The sequence below is a fragment of the Chiloscyllium plagiosum genome, unplaced genomic scaffold (genome assembly GCF_037043375.1).
Source record: "Chiloscyllium plagiosum isolate Xiang-an unplaced genomic scaffold, Cpla_swu_hap1 HiC_scaffold_43, whole genome shotgun sequence".
NCBI classification, from domain to species: domain Eukaryota; kingdom Metazoa; phylum Chordata; class Chondrichthyes; order Orectolobiformes; family Hemiscylliidae; genus Chiloscyllium; species Chiloscyllium plagiosum.
The window spans coordinates 24,724,764-24,745,184 of NW_028270181.1; the positions used below are offsets into that span (position 1 = coordinate 24,724,764).

The window sequence follows — 20,421 nt, forward strand, 5'->3', positions numbered from 1 at the left end:
CACAGCCAATGGCCTCCAAGATGAGCAGGCTCCCTCTACCCTGACTGAAGAATCAGGGACATCATGCAGGAATGGTGAGAGGAAAAGGAAGAAGATATCTTATGGAAGTCAATGTGTACCAATGGCACCATTACCTCTCCTCTTACAACATCCCTATTCCTTCCCCAGCCTCTGTACCCATAGGTGTTGGTGTGAATGAGGTGGTCATTGATGTCTTTGGTGTGGAGGTGTGTACAATACAGGAGGCTAATGCTTTACTATGGCTAGGGATTAGGGACCGGGCCAGTCTGTGTCCTCATGGGGCTGTGTGTCATATTGTTTCCCTGTAATAGCCCTCCTAACAGATCGAGGCACTTACGCAGCACAGTGTGGTCACAGCCATTTATTCTCCATGACTCACTTTCGATTTCCAGAACCATGGAAGGTGACAGCGAATGCTCTTTTGTCAGTGGCTTCCAGCCTCTGCCTCAATGGGTCAGGGAGGTCATGTGAATCCAAATCCCCTTCCTGTGAGTGTCGCCCGCAAATCTCCCTCCCACCCCAGTCTTTGCACTTCCTCTAGTCCCCATCCACTCCTATTCCCTAGTGTATGAACTGACCCTACCACATGTGGTCACATTTTTGAAGCAACAGACCTCCTGACTGTGGTTGAAGCCCACCCCAACATGATCCTATTCCCATCCATGGTTTATTACATCCCCTCTTTTACAATTTTCAGTACTCCACCCCCATCACTTTCTCTTCAACCAGTAGCCTCCAATCCTGGAGAATAGCTTCCAGAGTCTCCTAAACCCCTACCTCACCTTGTTCCCCTGCACATTCCCCTCTGTACCTGTGGACACACCCATAGACTGACTGTGAACCCCTCCTTTGATTAGCCTGACCAGACAGTCCCTGGTGAGCAGTGCCCAGACCCCTGACTGGTGTTTGTCCATCATCCCAACTGTGTTAACTCTGCCGTCACACATCCCTTCACCCCCCCAGCCCCAATGTGTGGATGGACGGGGAGTCACCTGAAGGCACTTTGCAAAAACCAGACATCATCCTCAAATCGAGGGATAGCTGAATGTGAAATGACCTTTGGATTTCGGTGGTTAATTTTTAATATTTGTGTTCTGCTTTTTTTTGAGGGGCTCAGATTGTGATGTTTTATTTAACCCCCAGAGTATCACAGGTTGATATTTGGTCACATCAGGTGTTCTAACCTGTGGGCTCTTGATAATATTTACATTAATAAATATATAGATAAATATAAAGACCATCTCCTATACTTTCTCAGGTCACTGTTGAAGGAAAAGCTGTGATTACTTGAAATTAAAAAGACTTTAGACTGAAAACATTTTTCATTCGTATAACCTCCGTTCATCGTTATCATCCGTTACTTCCGCCGTCGCAACCACTTCCGCCCCACTGACGTCACTCACCAAACAACGCAACACGAGTGGCTGCTGTCCATCCGTCACATGTTACGTCACTCCCGTCCACGGATCCCACCGGCACTTCTTCCTCTCCTGTGATTGGCAACTCTGTAGGTGACGTCACAGCTGAACCCACCACGCTCACTCCCGTTACAGTCTCCGCCCCCACTCCCAGCTCCAGTCCACACCAGGTCCTAGCTCCCAGCCCTGCAGTGTTACATCATTCCCCTTGACATCCCCCTCGCTGAGGATGAACCATCAGTCCTCAGCAAAGGCCTTACCTTCATCCCCCTTTCCTCCTATAAATTCAACACGCGTTGTGACATCGAACACTTCTTCCGCCGCCTCCGGGCTTACTCTTTCCGCCAGATCTCTGGCCCACCCTCCATGGACGCCTTCTCCCACCTTCAACACACCCCGTCCACTTAACACCCTGTCTGGTCTGTTACCTGCCCTCAATCTCTTTATTTCCAACTGCCACTGGGACATTGACTGCCTCAACCTGACCACCCCCCCTCACCCACTCCAATCTCTCATCCTCGCAACGCACAGCCCTCCATTCCCTCCGCTCCAATCCCAACCTCACCATCCAACCAGCAGACAAGGGGGCAGGGGCACAGGTGTAGTTTGGTGCACCAACCTCTACACCGCTGAAGCCAAGCACAAAATCACAGACACCTCCTCCTACTGCCCCCTTGACCATGACCTCACCTCCCATCACCAAACCATCATCTCCCAGAACCTCATCACTTCAGGGGATCTCCCACCCACAGCCTCCAACTTCATAGTCCAGGAACCCTGCACCGCCCAGTTCTATCTCCTAGCCAAAATTCTCAAACCGACCTATTGTCTTGGTCTGTTCCTGCCCGACTGAACTCATCTCCACATACCTTTACATCGTCCTATTCCCCCCCAGTCCAGGAACTCTCCACCTATGTTCAGGACACCACCCACACCCTCCACCTCCTCCGGGCCCCCAATGCCTCACCTTCACCGTGGACATCCAGTCCCTATACACATCTATCCATCATGACAAGGGCCTCCAAACCCTCCGTTTCTTCTTCTCCTGTCATCCCCATCAGTACCCTTCTACTAACACTCTCATTCGTTTGGTTGAACTGGTCCTCACCCTCAATAATTTCTCCTTTTGATCCTCCCACTTCCTCCAGACCAAAGGGGTAGCCATGGGCACCTACATGGGCCCCAGCTATGCCTGTTTTTTCATCAGGTATGTGTAACAATCCATCTTCTGCAGCTGTACCGGCACCATTCCCCACCTTTTCTTCCGCTTCATCAATGACTGTACTAGCACCACTTCATGCTCCCTCGAGGAGGTTGAACAGTTCATCAACTTAACTAACATGTTCCACCCTGACCTGAAGTTCACCTGGACCATCTCAGGCACCGCCTCCTCTTCCTGGACCTCTCCATCTCCATTAACAGTGAGTGCCTCAACACTGACATCTATTACAAACCCTCTGACTCACACAGCTACCTGGACTACACCTCCTCCCACCTTGCCTCATGTAAAAACGCTATCCCTTATTCTCAATTCTTCCACTGCATCTGCTCCCAGGAGGACCAATTCCACCACAGAACATACCAGATGACCTCCTTTTTCAAAGACTGCAATTTCCACTCTCGCATGGTCGATCTCATCTCATCCACACCTCCACACCTCCAACTGCACCAAGGACAGAACCTCCCACCTTCCAATCCACCAACCTCAGGATACACCGCATCATCCTCCATCATTTCTGCCACCTACAAACAGACCCCACCACCACCACCACCACCTTGGTCTGTTTGTAGACCAAGACCCTATCCACATTCAGTAAAGACCATTCCCTCTATGACTCTCTTGTCACATCCATGCCCCCTATCAACCCACCCTCCCCTCCCAGAACCTCCCCCTGCAATCGCAAGAAGTGCAAAACCTGTGCTCACACCTCCCCTCTTACCTCCGTCAAAGGCCCCAAAGGAGCCTTCCACATCTGTCAGAGATTTGCCTGTACTTGCACACACGTTATTTACTATATCCTTTGCTCTCAATGCAGTCTCCTCTACATTGGAGAGACAGGATGCCTACTTACCGAATGCTTCAGAGACATCTCCAGGACACATGCACCAACCAACCCCACTGCCTCGTGGTTGAAGACTTTAACTCCTCCTATCACTCCCCCAAGAACACACATGCCCTGGGCCTTCTCCATTGCCAAACCCTTACCACCTGATGCCTGGAGGACGAACACCTCATCTGCCTCGGGACCCTCCAATTCCACGGCATCAATGTGTATTTTACTAGTTTCCTCATTTCCTCTCCCCGCACCTTATCTCAGATCCAACTTCCAACTCGGCACCGCCTTCTTGACCTGTCCTACATGTCCATCTTCCTTCCCATCTATCTGCTTCATCCTCCTTTCCAACATATCACTTTCACCTCCACCTTCATCCATCTATCGCATTCTCAGCTACATTCCCCCCATCCCCACCCTCCTCCCATTGATCTCTGAGCCCCCTTGGCCCATATCTGATGAAGAGCTTATGTATGAAACGTCAATTCTCCTGCTCCTCAGATGCTGCCTGACCTGCTGTGCTTTTCCAGCACCATACTCTCGACTCTGATCTCCAGCATCTGCAGTCCTCACTTTCTCCTCATTCATTACTGTAAAAACAGAGTACAAAGAAATGCTAACCACAGCAGCGACTGAAAACAGAAACTGATTAAGTTTGGAAAATATTTACAGATACCCAAGTCACCTGAGATTCTTGAGGTATTTGACAAACTCCGAAAAAATGTATTCCTGAGGGGAATCCGAACTTCAGAGTTCTTCAGGGATTATGACAAACTGCGGAGTGGCTTTATCACAGAAAGTCAGGTGAGCAAAGAGCATTGTGCAACCAAATTACTTGATTAAAAACCCAAGAACATAGAAAATAAGAGCAACAGGAGGTCATTTGTCCCTTCAAGTGTGTTCCACCAGTTCTTCAGATCATGGCTGATCTTCTACCTTCGTTCCATATCCCTCCATATTCCACATTGAAAACTGGAAGTGTCCATAAGCAATTGTGCACCATGCAGAGGTTCCTCATGCAGACAGCTACAGTAACAGTGATATTCCTGTGATAGTCAATACACATGAACAAGTCTGAGTGGCATTCACCGCCATCAATTGGAGAAGTCCAGTCTTTCTGTTGTACATTCTTTTTTGTCTTTGACATCCTGCTTTTTTAAAAATTCTATCTCTCTCTCTCTCCTATTCCGCCTGTCACTCTCTTTCCTCCCCTGTCAGGTGCAAAGTGATGGGTTGTGATGGAGTAATGAAGGGTCAGTGGTTCATGAAGAAAGTCTGGACAGAAAATGCGGTCTTTCTACCTCTCTCTCCTGAATACATAGGGCGCAACCATACCCCCGTTATGCCTCTTACCCCTCTGCCATCCATCATCCTCTTCCTTATCAACCCTCACTCCATTAACCATCCCCCCGCTCTTGCTATCGTAAACTCTTCACCTCAGAACAACTTGCTCAACTCTTGTATCCTCACTCTTATTTCCCAGTCTCCTCTTCCCTCCTCCTCCATCAGTAGAACATTTATTCCCAATTGACCCTCATAAAAGTCCTGATAGATCAGCCTCAACATGTTTCCCCTCTTTCTTTTCCTTCCTATTAAGTGTTGCAATATCTCTGTAATTCCATCTGCGTCTACTCAATTCCCACATTTAGCCTTTCAAACTGTCTCTCCAGCAGTAGCAATGACAGTGACAGAGACTGTGACTATATCCAATAGCCCTGAGTTGTACCATTCAGAAGAAAAGCACAAGTGCATTGAAATGTAACTTTTACGAAACCAATTTGAACATTTTTGAAGGGCAATTGAACGTTGCAAAATTTAATTCCTGGCAGCATCTAATTTAAGATCTGTTGTCACAGGGACTCAAGTACAGAAGCACAGGGGTACAGCGAAAAGTGTACAATGTCTCCACACGTGGCGCCATCTGGGGAATGCCCGAATGTAAACTTGGCTTTAAGAGAATCATGTCTTGCAAAAACAACTTTTATCATCATTGGACATCTCAAAATGCTCTGTAGCTGATGAAATACTGTAAACTTTGTGATGTCTGACATTCTACCAACCGGAATTCTCCAGTAACTGAATTTCAGATAGTTCATTTTTGTGGTTGTTAACTTTCACTGTTCAAAACTTTGGGATTTTGATCCATCCTTGTCTCCATCCAGCAGAGGGTTTCCCCTGATTGCCTTTGACTCCAGTTTTGTTCCAGCTCTTAGATGCTGTCCTTGGTTAAGTGCTGTCTTGATGTAAAGAGCAGCTATTCTCCTCTGACCTCTGGAGTCAACTCTTGTCTACATTTGGTCCATGGCTATAATGATATCAGGAGCTGGAACCCAAACACAGACAGTGAGCAGGTTATTCCTTTGCAATTCCAGCTTGATCACAATGTTCCTTCCATCACTTTACCGATGTGGCAGTAATTGGCCAGGTTGGACTTATTCTACTTTTTGTGCAATTTTCTACATTGACAGGTGGATGCTAAGGTTGTAGCTGTGCTGATTTGGTGCATGGTTGGATTCTGTGACTTACAATCGTGTACCCCACAGCCACCTGATCAAGGAGCAGTGCTCCGAAAGCTAGTGCTTCCAATTAAACCTGTTGGACTATAACCTGGTGTTGTGTGATTTTTAATTTTGATTTAGTGCTTAGTTCCAAAACACAAGTCATCACTACTATTACGAGAATGTTGTCAGGGTCCATAGACTTTGTAGTATCCATTTGTGATATCACATGGAGTAAACTGAATGCAGTCAAAGACCTATCTGACTCTATGATTCAATAACATATGAACATACAAATCAGGAGCTTGAGTAGGCCATTCAGCCCCTCAAGACTTCTTCATCATTTAATTAGATCATGACCAATATGATGTTAACATCAAATCCACGTTCCCACCTATCCCCGATAACCTTGCCACTCCTGTAAGGAAAACGAAAATGCAGCATACATACATATTGGAAATGAAAAGTGAATAAAAACATGACATCAAAAATGTACGAATCAGTATATGGTTTGTCCATGTAGATGGTGAAACATTCCATGACTACGTTGGGTGATTCTGGTGGCATCGACTCTGCCAGCTGAGCAGTTGGTTTGGAGATTCTGTGTTCTGCTGATTAGTCAAAAGAAATTGTCCATAATCCTGTTCACTTGTGGCTTTTGACTGGTGACATGCTTGCAGCAATCAGAGAGGACGTCAGAGAGACTTCCCATTCTCTTTCTTGCTGCCTACAGGGTATCCACCAGGAGTGCCAACTAGATATTCATTACCTGTAACCTTCATAGCACATGCTAGACCATGAGAACATCAGACAAACAAACACACACCTGGGTGTCATTTATTCCCTTCTCCTATGAATTCCTGGCAGAGAAGTACATAGAGATTCATAGAAATGTACAACACGGCAACAGACCCTTCGGTCCAACCCGTCCATGCCGACCAGATATCCCAACCCAATCTAGTCCCACCTGCAAGCACCCGGCCCATATCCCTCCAAACTCTTCCTATTCATATACCCATCCAACTGCCTCTTAAATATTGCAATTGTACCAGCCTCCACCACTTCCTTTGGCAGCCCACTCCATACACGCTCCACCCTCTGTGTGAAAACGTTGCCCCTTAGGTCTCTTTTATATCATTCCCCTCTGTAAACCTCTTTAAAGTCACCCTTTAGCCTCCAGGGAAAACAGCCCAAGCCTGTTCAGCCTCTCCCTATAGCTCAAATCCTCCAAACCTGGCAACATCCTTGTAAACCCTTTCTGAACCCTTTCAAGTTTCACAACATCTTTCTGATGGGAAGGAGACCAGAATTGCAATATTCCAACAGTAGTCTAACCAATGTCCTGTACAGCTGCAACATGACCTCCCAACTCCTGTACCCAATACTCTGACCAATAAAGGAAAGCATACCAAATGCCTTCTTCACTATCATATCTACCTGCGACTCAATTTTCAAGGAGCTATGAACCTGCCCTCCAAGGTCTCTTTGTTCAGCAATACTCCCTAGGACCTCACCATTGGCATATCTTTTGCCCAGATTGCTTTCTCTTCCTTCGCATTATGTCAACTGTCTGTGGCTGTATCTCATAAGAGATGGCTAAGTTTTTCTTGCTTGTATCTCTCCATAATACTGTGTTTTTGAAATTCCTTGATACCCTTATGGGTGTGACATTCCATGGTCTCTCACAAAGCTGCATGCAATCCACACAGGAATTTTACACACAGCCACCAAGCCTATCCCAGGCTTGTCTGTCATTTTGTTTTGATAAAACAGAGCAGCCTGTTTTACTTAATTATTCAATAAGTAAGTAATTTGGGTAATGATCTGTTATTGTGATGTATTAGTAAGATTGCAAGATTGTGCTGCACACCAGTTTTTTTGGTAGATGGATGGTTGAAATTTTGACAATTATTAAATCTGGCATGGACTATTAATAAAGGAAAATAAGACAACCTGAATCCACACAGCATAAAATGGCCTTCATCTAATTCGGACATTAAATATTCGCTTAAAACTGGGAAGTCGTGTCAAGGATTAAGGAATGTGTAAATGTACTGGGGGGATAGGTTTCATTCCTGAGGAGAAAGAGAGCTTGTTTGCTTTCTGTACATCTCTGCTTCTTGTTCCTGGAACTTCATGATCACAAACTGACCACTTGATCACTATGATCACCAGCCTTCCCGAATTCTCTCTTAAGATCTCTCAAACTCCCTCTTTAACTATAGCATCAATCCATCTGTATCCATGGACAGGTTGGACCGAAGAGTCTGTTTCCATGCTGTACATCTTTATGACTCTCTAAAATCAATTTCTCTTGATGCTTGGATTCCCATGTACAGTACCTCCATTTGCTCTGCAATAATCATCTCAATGAGTACCTCAATGGTGGGAAAGGCTGTACTAATACCCTTTTTTTGTAAAAACTGAAGCACCAGATAAATAGGTTGAATGACAATGCTTGTGACAGCAACTATTCCAAGTATACAGGTAATTGAAATCCAAATGTTGACGGATGGAGCAGAGTGCATTGCTTACACCACAGGGCGATAATGGCATGATTTATTATTCATTATTTTCCACAGTTTAGGCGAGGTTTGTATCTGGCTTGTGGAAAGGAAGGCATATTAACAGAAGAAGACATCCAGACACTTCTCAAATGCTTTGGCACAGGAGATGGCAAAGTTCGTCATCGTGATTTCTGCGATGTGATGACACACGGTGAGTGGGACTTCTTCAGTATCATCGAGTTGACTTTCTAAATGTCCTTAGTTATAGAGGAGGGAAACAATAACATTCCTGGTCTGCTCTCTCAGTCAGGTCACTTTGCCTCATCGGAGACTCAGGTTTCATGTCCGGGCAATCAATTAATCATTTGCGCAGTTGCATGATGACACTCGTCCAATGTAATGGCCTGAAAGAGACAACCAAAATGGCCATTTTGACCTTTTTTAACCAATCAGACTGCTAGAAAGTATCACTGAATAGGAAACAATGCAAGATCATTATTGAATGATTAAGTAAAACAGGCTGCTCTGTTTTATCAAAACAAAATGACAGACAAGCCTGGGATAGGCTTGGTGGCTGTGTGTAAAATTGCTGTGTGGATTGCAAGATTGTGCTGCACACCAGTTTTTTTGGTAGATGGATGGTTGAAACTTTGACAATTATTAAATCTGGCATGGACTATTAATAAAGGAAAATAAGGCAACCTGAATCCACACAGCATAAAATGGCCTTCATCTAATTCGGACATTAAATATTCGCTTAAAACTGGGAATAATCGTCTCAATGAGTACCTCAATGGTGGGAAAGGCTATATAAATGTAAGAGCACATATTACAGATAGTTAGAAGATTAATTAACCTTGGAATCAAACAAGAACATTGTAACCACCTTTTGGAGTTAAATGTACCTGAATAGATATTGTTTCATATCTGTGGATGACACTATCAAGGTGGTATCTAAAGTAAAATATTTCTTCCCTCAGCATATAATGTCCCTCACCTGGAAAAATATCCAACAGCAGAGGTATTCAGACCACCAAGAGGCACGCTGTTCCAGGTGAGTTTTCAAACATTTCTGTTGTTATGTGTAACTTGACTTTGGGACAGTTTGCCTGTAATAACTGCCCTTGTTGTATATATACAATGCTATATCTCAGCCTGCCCTATTGTCTGCTTTGTAAGTTAGATCTTAAATAAAGTACTCACAGAGTTAATTCATTCCTGAAGAGCAAAGGATTGCGAGATTAACAATGGCATTCCCGAGTGAACCTTAATTTGTTCAGAGAAAAGGTAGTGCATTTATTGTCCAAACTAAGTGATGCATCACACTAGTGCATGGCGGGGGTCAGAGGGGTGAGGTTAAAGTGGGCTGAATGGCCTCACTCCACACCATTAGGTCTCTAAGGGCTATTGGCATGCCAAAGGTCCATTTAGAGGTCACGTGGGATGACTGTCCATTGGCCTGCCTCTCTGTTAATCGCTCTGTCACAGGGAGAAGTAAACAACACCTCCATGTTTTAAACTGGGGACACTAGGCAGGAAGGCCTCAGGCTATCAGAATGAAAGAAGCCCTCCGGTACCAACGTTAGAGCAGTCAATGCCATGAAACCTCTGGTTGTTGAGATCCCTCCACACCCCACCCCAAAAAGTCCCCTGGCAATTTGCCTCATTGCATCTCATGGACCCCTCAGGGGGTGTGGAAGCATGAGGTCTGTAAAATCCCAACATTGTGATTTTAAAAAAAGTTATTAGACCTGTTACATGGATGAATTGGTCAGTCCTCATCTCAGTGGGAGAATGAGCCACTGCTGATCCTGCTGTTGGATATATCCTGTGCAGCAGGAACATTGGGTTTCTGTCCTGACATCCTGTGTTGCCATTTTATCACCCCTCCTACCTCTCAGCCTGTCTTCCATCACCAAATAAAGTCCTGGTCTATAACACAAAGTTTCTGCTTATGTAACTTTATCCTTGACTATATAAATAGTATAGCTTTGAATTTTGCAGTAGTGCTGGGAGGAAGAATCCTTTTGGCATTCTGACACTGTAGTATAGCTAGCTCATGTCCTCGGAAGGTGTGTGGCCTTGGCTTTGAGATTTGTAGGACCCCTACAGTGTGGAAACAGGCCATTTGGCCCAACAAATCCACAAGGACCCTCCAAAGAGTATCCCACCCAGACCCATTCCCTTAACTTATTACTCCACATTTCCCCTGACTAAATGTACCTAACCTACACGTCCCGGAACACTATGGGCAATTTGCTGGAGAGTGGTGGGGGGGTGGTGGGAAGTATGGAAGTGGAGACTTCTGAATCTTCAAGGATCACAAACAGTGACATAAAGACACCTGGCTTCTTGATCCAGCCTTTCTTGCTTCTCTTCAGCTGCCTTCTGTTTTCATACCACAGCCATTTTACTAATTATTTTAATCCTGCTCCCACTGAATATTGGCTGGAACAGTTGATTCTTGGTCGTACAGTTTCTCTCATCTGCATCAACAAATCCCCTGCTAATTTTGAACACATCTATTCAATCCCCCCTTCTCTTCCTCTGCTGTAAAACAACCAATCTCAGCTTCTGTAGTCTCTCCATAAAGTTCCCATCTCTGGGTGTCCATCTTCTCTATTCTCTTCAAGGCTTTGAAGTCCTTCACGTAAAATGATGCCCAAAATTTGAGACACGATGAATTAGCTGAAATCTAACTGATAACTTATAAAGACCCAGGGTTAAGGTTCATTAACACAGTATTGTTTTTTTTCTCCCACAGCTTGGGGAAAATCTGACAGACAAGGAAGAGAAACGGGTGGCTCAGGTGCTCAAAGAGCTTTCTCAGCAAGTGGAGAAGCGACAACTCTTGGTGACTCCATTCTTCAAAGATTTTGATAAGGTGAGGGCACATCTCTTCACTTGAAAGCACTTTCAATTGGTCAAGATTCTGTTGCTACATTGTCAATCCCTTCATTACATCAAATGCCCCAAACCCGCATTAACCTCCTAAGCTACAGGTAGTATAACAAAAAGATTTATTCAAATTCTCATTATTACTCAGTCTCTTCATTCCAGGGGCGTCATGTAGTACTGTATATGCTTCAAAACGTTTGGATGGATTTCCACAATCTATACTCAGAATGTTCCAGAAGAACTTTGGACTGCACCACTCACTGTAACTTGCTTTTATATCCCATACCTCATGAGATGAGATCTAGCATTTGTGGCTATTTCCCTTCCAATGAACTAGGCTTTATTGACTTATGGACCTAAAACAATTTGCTTGTTTACTCCTCCACTGATTCATATTTAGACTACATTTCCATTTGTCTCTTATCAGAGCTGGACATACCAAACTATTTTCTCTTTATGCAGCTTCATGGTAATTTAAACCTTTCTCTGAAACTTTCTCCACTTACAGGCGTTAATTGGTCAGTAACTATCTAGATTGGCTTGCTTGCCCTTTTTAAGAATTGTGACAACATTGGACATCCCCCTTCCCTCCAACACATTAGTCTCTCATCCACATCCACAGAAAGTCTGAAACATAGGCCTGGATTTTGACATACCTATGCTAAAAGAAGCATGAGGCAGTGAGGTGTTGGTACACTCGGAGGGAGGTGGAGAATCTGGGCATTGAAGAGGATTGGTGACCAGAGGTAGGCAGGGAGGTTGTAATGGGGGTCTCTGGAGGGGAATGGAAGACTCCCAGGGAAGGCCATGCTAACATTGCATCCACCTTCTGAACATAGAGGTTCAGTTAGTGATTAGGAAGGCAAATGCAATGTTAGCATTGATTTCAAGAGGGCTAGAACACAATACTCTGCTGAGGCTGCATAAGGCTCTGGTCTGATCACATTTGGAATATTGAGAGCAGTTTTGGATCCGTATCTAGGGAAGTATGTGCTGACATTGGAGGGGGTCCGGAGGTGATTTCCAAGAACGATCCCGAGGAGGAAGGGCTTGTCATATTAGGAGCAGTTGAGCACTCTGGGTCTGTACTTGTTGGAGCTTAGAAGGATGAGGGGAGATCTGATTGGATCTTACAGAATACTGAGAGGCCTAGATAGAGTGGACTTGGAGAAGATATTTCCACTAGTTGGAGAGATTAGGACCTGAGGGCACAGCCTCAGACTGAAGGGATGACCTTTCAGAATTAAGATGAGAAGTAAGCCAGAGGATGGTAAATTTGTGGACCTCATTACTGTAGAGAGATGTGGAGGGCAAGTCCTTTAAGACAGAGATAGATAGGTTTTTGATTTGTAAAGGGATCAAAGATTATGGGAAGGAGGCAGGAGAATGGAGTTGAGAAGAATATCAGCCACGATGAAACAGACACAATGGGCCTAAAGGCTTAATTCTGCTGCTATATCTTATGGCTGTGTGGTGCTGGCTGAATGAGTTTGCTCAAGCACATACATGGGATCTAGGAAGCAGGTGTAAAGTCACTTCCAAGTCTTTAGCTGAGTGCAGTTTTTGGATCATTCAGAGCTCAGGAACCTGAATAATGATGGGGCTTATAGCATTGTTAAAGCTGTCAGCTACCCCATTGGATTGGGGTAGTCTATGGTCCAATTTCCAGTCTGATTAAAGTTGGAAACAGATAAGGAGTGATAAAGGCAATGTCAGGTCAGAAGTGCAACATTTATAAGTCTTTAAGTGGTAGAATTTGCATTCAATAAAGATCTGGAATTAAGGGTCTAAGGATGATCATGAAACCATTGTCAATTGTCAGAAAAAACCCCATCTGACTCACTAATGTCTTTTAGGGAGGGAAGTCTGCCATCCTAACTTGGTCTGGCCTACATGTGACTTCAGACCTACAGCAATGTCATTGACTCTTAAGTTCACTTGGGATAGTTAAAGCTGGACCAGAAACGCTGACCTAGCCAGCGATGCCCACATGATGTAAATGAGTTAAAAGTCCACTCACCTCCGTCATACCCAGAAGCCTGATCCAAATGGTTAAGACTGCCCCACATTGGGCCTCACTAATTCCTGCATGGTTGTATTCAATTCAACAGAAGATTACGTACAGAAGACTCCTGACTAAGTCACAGTTTGAGAGGGGGTTGGATTACCTGGGGCTGAGTGTGCTGCCAACAGACTTCAACCTGCTATGCAGGAAATTTGAAGATCCAACCACTGGAGACATTAACTATGTCGCATTTAGCCAAGCCATTGATAAAGGTAGGAGATTCTCAATGTTCTTCCTGTATTTTACTGCTCAGCAAGATCCTTGAGGAAAGCAGTTTGCTAACCTGTGAGCCATTTTCAGGTCTCTGAGCTGCTTCTTCTTCAGTTCTCTATGCAAAGGCAAGTCTAACTCACTGCGCTGCCATGGATAGGGCAAGGAGGCATGCCCTGAGTCATATAAACTCTACAGCATGGAAAGAGGCCATTCAGCCCATTGAGTCTACATTGACTCTCTGAAGAGCATCCCACTCAGACCCACTCCCCCACCTTATCACTGTCAACCCTGGCCAATCCACCTAATCTGCACATCCCTGAATCCTACAGGGCAACTTAGCATGGCCAATCCACCTAACCTGCACATCCCTGGATCCTACAGGGCAACTTAGCATGGCCAATCCACCTAACCTGCACATCCCTGGATCCTACAGGGCAATTTAGCGCGGCCAATCCACCTAATCTGTACATCCCTGGATCCTACAGGGCAATTTAGCACGGCCAATCCACCTAACCTGCACATCTTTGAACCCATATTCAAATCCACCCCAGTCAGAACAAGGATCAAAACCTGTGCTGTAAAAACCAATCTGATTCATTCCTACTGTACAGCACCTCCATGTTGCTACAGTAACTTGCACCTTTCCATGTATTTTGTATTTGAGGCTATAGTGATGGTCACGGCTCCAGTTGCTCTATATCATTTGGTTGACCAAGAACCTTGCCTGCTCTTTCTGGCTGTCATTGGTATGTTTTGGAAAGATTTACAGGTTGACAATCAGTCTGTCTGATGGTGTTGTGAATGCATCTTTCTTGGCTGTTAAATCCTGGAGTGGGACTTGGTCCTGAGCTTCTGGCTTAGAGGTAGGCACACTACAGAGTATGCCACAGGGTCTGCATGTAAGATGGCCACCCACTGCCATCTCTTTGCATTATTTGATTGGCCCTTAGTTACTCCTCAGCCAGATTGACATTTAGGTGACACCTCCTGCAAGAGTTCTACCTGAATGTACCAATTCTGTTTCCAACAGCAAACTGCAAGGTGATCTCTTCTGATTAAATAAAACCCATTTTGGGTTCAAGGGACAATCGGTGAGTCCTCTTGACACTATTCCTCCAATCCACTGGACGATAGCTAATCTGAACCTCAACTCCATATACATACCTCTGCTCGATAGCCCTTACCAATCAAAATTCTGTCAGTCTCGATTCCCAAACTCTCAATCAATGCAGCTTCCTCATCAATGTTCCTTCCTATTTTTCCTGCTGTTTAGCAGACCTCTGATACCTAAGCACACAGTAGCTTCCAGAAGCAGAACTTATGCAATGGCATGCCAGTTGGAGTGTTTGGTGCTTTGTGCTAACATAGAGTTGGAGGGACCAGTGATCCTCAACCTTTTGCAGAGAAGGGACTCCAGATTTTCACTGTCCTTTGTGTGAAAACTTCCAGATTGCCAAGTTCATTTCTTAGGCTTTTTCCAGAGAATCACAGAACAGAAAACAGGCCATTTGGATAAGCTGTTGTATGCTCCAAAGATCCTCCACTATTCTTCCTCAATTAACTCTATCACCATAATCAGCTTTTCTCTTCCCCCTCAGTTGCTCATCCAACCTTTCTTCAGGAATATCTACTATTCCTTTCAGCTACTCTCTGTGGAGCTGACTTCCACCCTTCTCAACACTCTATTTTCATTTCGATTTCTTGGTGACTAACAATGGACTAGTTTTGCTCTTTCCCACTGATGGAAACACACGGTCTGTTCCTATACTGTCAGAATATTTCATACTTTTAAAGACTTCAGTCCCTTGTTTTCAAAGCACAGGAAACCCAGTTTTTCATTCATTCACTCAAATAAGCGTAATCTCAAAGTTTTGGGCTCATTTTGTTGATTTTGTTTTCAATTTTTAAGCCTTGATAACTCTATGTAAGAGAACATTGAACTTTTAATTTAATTTTTTTATTTTCTGCATTAACTTAAGAAAGACTTTAATGTTAACAATTACTTTATTTGATTATTTTTCTACTTATTCTATGAGGGTAATGTTTAACTTTGTTTCTTTTTATACTTGGTGCCTAAGTTTTTTGTACCTGGGTATCTTTGAACCTAAAATGGTGCAATGTATACTGACATTACACACTTTTCACTGTACACCCGTACTTCTGTACTTGAGTACATGTGACAATAAAATCTATATCTAAATGATAAGAAATAGGAACAGGAGTAGGCTATTTGACCTCCTCAAAGCTGCTCTTCCATTCAATAGAATTATGGCTGATCTGACATTCCTCACATCCACTTTCCTGTCCTTTCACCATCTTGATTTCCCGACTGATCAAGAATCTATCTATCTCAGCCTTAAATATACACAAGGACTCCGCCCCCAAAGCCCTCTAGCGATGAGAACTGGACTTAGTACGTCAAGTGTGGCACAATGAAAGTTGGATGTAGATTTAGCAAAGTGCCTCTGTTTTGCAATAGAAACCAAGCTCTGGTGCTTTGTTTATTCTTTTTATAATTGCTCTTTTGAACAGCATTTGGTGCTTTGTCTATTGCTACAACCGAAATGAGAGGGGAGTGCTGTCTTTCTCTTGTGTCATTGCTCCATGGGTGACAACATAAATTTAACAATATTTTACCCAACAAACAGCAAATTATCAATTTATTATGAAACAAAATCCATTCCTTGAAAAATGCAGAATTGATTAATACACACTATATTATATGTAAATATAAATTTTACTTCATTGAAATAACCCAGAGGATGCACACAAGCACAACGCGCACACATTCTTTAAATGAAAGAGTCAGCCTTCCTTCTGTAGAGATTCATTCTGAAAGGAAAAACAGAATCTACTCAAAGTTGGTCTTTCTTGTAGTCAATAATGATAAAGCACAAAATGCTTTGAAGTCTCTTGACCTGATGGTGTTGCACATGTTGTCAAATCACTAACCACACAAGGAGCCTCTGGGATCTTGGCAGACACAACTTGGTCCAGAAATATGATATTGAGAAGTTCCTTCAGTCATGCTCTCCCAGAAGAACAATTGTGTTTCATACTGAATTCACCACAAAGATACTTCAGAAACATAGGACAGAGGTTGAGTAGCTTGCTCTTCTCGGGTTTTCCTCCAATTAACTCCAAAACAGAAACTCCAAGTCTGCAAACAGCCATAAAACCCAGTTGTAAAACAGTTCTTTTCTGAAGTGAGTTCAAGCAACCAATACCAGCAATGACAGTAAGTCACATGATTTCCAAGAAATAATTTTTAATTCTTTTCATTAATGTTTTAAAAAGGTGTCAAGCAAAGGGCCTGTAATTTATCCTTTGTAAAACAATACTATAATTCTCATTAAACACCACTTCTCTGCAATTCAACAATATTATACATTTCATTCATAAGTAATCACATTCTGATATCCTGGACTCTTGTGAAAATGGGCAGAAGCAAACTGTCCAGACCAGGGGCTTAATCTGTTGAGTTTTATCAGGTTAGGAAATTTGCTAGAACTGCTTGGGAGGATTTAAACTAGTAAGGTGGGGGGTGGGACCCAGGGAGATAGTGAGGAAAGAGATCGATCTGAGATGGGTACAGCTGAGAACAGAAGTGAGTCAAACAGTCAGGGCAGGCAGGGACAAGGTAGGACTAATAAATTAAACTGCATTTATTTCGATGCAAGGAGCCTAACAGGGAAGGCAGATGAACTCAGGGCATGGTTAGGAACATGGGACTGGGATATCATAGCAATTACAGAAACATGGCTCAGGGATGGGCAGGACTGGCAGCTTAATGTTCCAGGATACAAATGCTTCAGGAAGGATAGAAAGTGAGGCAAGAGAGGAGGGGGAGTGGCATTTTTGATAGGGGATAGCATTACAGCTGTGCTGAGGGAGGATATTCCCAGAAATACATCCAGGGAACTTATTTGGGTGGAACTGAGAAATAAGAAAGGGATGATCACCTTATTGGGATTGTATTATAGACCCCCTAATAGTCAGAAGGAAATTGAGAAACAAACTTGTAAGGAGATCTCAGATATCTGTAAGAATAATAGGGTGGTTATGGTAGGGGATTTTAACTTTCCAAACATCGATAGGGACTGCCATAGTGTTAAAGGTTTAGATGGAGAGGAATTTGTTAAGTGTGTACAAGACAATTTTCTGATTCAGTATGTGATGTACCTACTAGAGAAGGTGCAAAACTTGACCTACTCTTGGGAAATAAGACAGGGCAGGTGACTGAGATGTCAGTGGGGGAGCACTTTGGGGCTAGCGACTATAACTCTATTTGTTTTAAAATAGTGATGGAAAAGGATAGACCAGATCGAAAAGTTGAAGTTCTAAATTGGAGAAAGGACAATTTTGATGGTATTAGGCAAGAACTTTCGGAAGCTGATTGGAGGCAGATGTTCGCAGGTAAAGGGACGGCTGAAAAATGGGAAGCCTTCAGAAATGAGATAACAAGAATCCAGAGAAAGTATATTCTTGTCAGGGTGAAAGGGAAGGCTGGTAGGTATAGGGGATGCTGGATGACTAAAGAAATTGAGAGTTTGGTTAAGAAAAAGAAGGAAGCATATGTCAGGTATAGACAGGATAGATCGAGTGAATCCTTAGAAGAGTATAAAGAAAGTAGGAGTATACTTAAGAGGGAAATCAGGAGGGCAAAACGGGGAAATGAGATAGCTTTGGCAATTAGAATTAGGGAGAATCCAAAGGGTTTTTACGAATATATTAAGGACAAAACGGTAACTACGGAGAGAATAGGGCCCCTCAAAGATCAGCAAGGCGGCCTTTGTGTGGAACCACAGAAAACGGGGGAGATACTAAATGAATATTTTGCATCAGTATTTACTGTGGAAAAGGATATGGAAGATATAGACTGTAGGGAAATAGATGGTGACATCTCGCAAAATGCCCAGATTACAGAGGAGGAAGTGCTGGATGCCTAGAAACGGTTGAAGGTGGATAAATCCCCAGGACCTGATCAGGTGTACCTGAGAACTCTGTGGGAAGCTACAGAAGTGATTGCTGGGCCTCTTGCTGAGATATTTGTATCATCGATAGTCACAGGTGAAGTGCCGGAAGACTGGAGGTTGGCAAACGTGGTGCCACTGTTTAAGAAGGGTGGTAAAGACAAGCCAGGGAACTATAGACCGGTGAGCCTGACCTCAGTGGTGGGCAAGTTTTTGGAGGGATTCCTGAGGGACAGGATGTACATGTATTTTGAAAGGAAAGGACTGATTAGGGATAGCCAACATGGCTTTGTGCGTGGGAAATCATGCCTCACAAACTTGATTGAATTTTTTGAAGAAGAAATAAAGAAGATTGATGAGGGCAGAGCAGTAGATGTGATCTATATGGACTTCAGTAAGGCGTTCGACAAGGTTCCCCATTGGAGACTGATTAACAAGGTTAGATCTTATGGAATACAGGGAGAACTAGCCATTTGGATACAGAACTGGCTCAAAGGTGGAAGACAGAGGATAGTGGTGGAGGGTTGTTTTTCAGACTGGAGGCCTGTGACCAGTGGAGTGCCACAAGGATCGGTGCTGGGTCCTCTACCTTTTTGTCATTTACATAAATGATTTGGATGCGAGCATAAAAGGTACAGTTAGTAAGTTTGCAGATGACACCATAATTGGGGGTGTAGTGGACAGCGAAGAGGGTTACCTCAGATTACAACAGAATCTGGACCAGATGGGCCAATGGGCTGAGAAGTGGCAGATGGAGTTTAATTCAGGTAAATGCGAGGTGCTGCATTTTGGGAAAGCAAATCTTAGCAGGACTTATACACTTAATGGTAAGGTCCTAGGGAGTGTTGCTGAACAAAGAGACATTGGAGTACAGGTTCATAGCTCCTTGAAAGTGGAGTCGCAGGTAGATAGGATAGTGAAGAAGGCGTTTGGTATGCTTTCCTTTATTGGTCAGATTATTGAGTACAGGAGTTGTGAGGTCATGTTGCGGCTGTACAGGATGTTGGTTAGGCCACTGTTGGAATATTGCGTGCAATTCTGGTCTCCTTCCTATCAGAAAGATGTTGTGAAACTTGAAAGGGTTCAGAAAAGATTTACAAGGATGTTGCCAGGGTTGGAGGAGTTGAGCTACAGGGAGAGGCTGAACAGGCTGGGGCTGTTTTCCCTGGAGCGTCGGAGGCTGAGGGGTGACCTTATAGAGGTTTACAAAATTATGAGGGGCATGGATAGGATAAATAGACAAAGTCTTTTCCCCGGGGTCGGGGAGTCCAGAACTAGAGGGCATAGGTTTAGGGTGAGAGAGGAAAGATATAACAGATACCTAAGAGGCAGAGAGTGGTACATGTATGGAATGAGCTGCCAAAGGAAGTGATGGAAGCTGGTAACAATTGCAACATTTAAGAGACATTGTGTATGGGTATATGAATAGGAAGGGTTTGGAGGGATATGGGCCAGGTGCTGGCAGGTGGGACTAGATTGGGTCGGGATATCTGGTCGGCATGGGCAGGTTGCAAAGGACCCACTCTGTACTACATCCTCAGGAGAATCATACTCTCAACAAACAGTATTTCAATTCCATCTCAAACATCAAAAACTGTAAGTACAACAAACTTTTATCTACCCAGCTCCATAACCAGCGCTCCTTGAACATTCCAGAAGATTTCCCTGGCCTCGGAAACACCATTAGCCATGCGGCTGATGCAGCTACCACCCCCGCGCTGATTGATGATGTCACTTCTGCCCCCATCATGGCCACTCCCACAGCCACTTCCGG

The 20,421-nt window shown here is 44.0% G+C and overlaps 1 protein-coding gene across 1 annotated transcript in view; it reads left to right on the forward strand.

Moving 5' to 3' along the window:
- The window catches only part of LOC148137455 (uncharacterized), a 69,351-nt gene that overhangs the window by 14,546 nt on the left and 34,384 nt on the right, over positions 1–20,421 (forward strand). Inside the window, exons 3-7 of the mRNA XM_087982385.1 lie at positions 4,166–4,297; positions 8,574–8,709; positions 9,479–9,552; positions 11,263–11,382; positions 13,508–13,673. Coding sequence (XP_087838511.1) covers positions 4,166–4,297; positions 8,574–8,709; positions 9,479–9,552; positions 11,263–11,382; positions 13,508–13,673 — 628 coding nt within the window. The remainder of the gene's footprint in view (positions 1–4,165; positions 4,298–8,573; positions 8,710–9,478; positions 9,553–11,262; positions 11,383–13,507; positions 13,674–20,421) is intronic.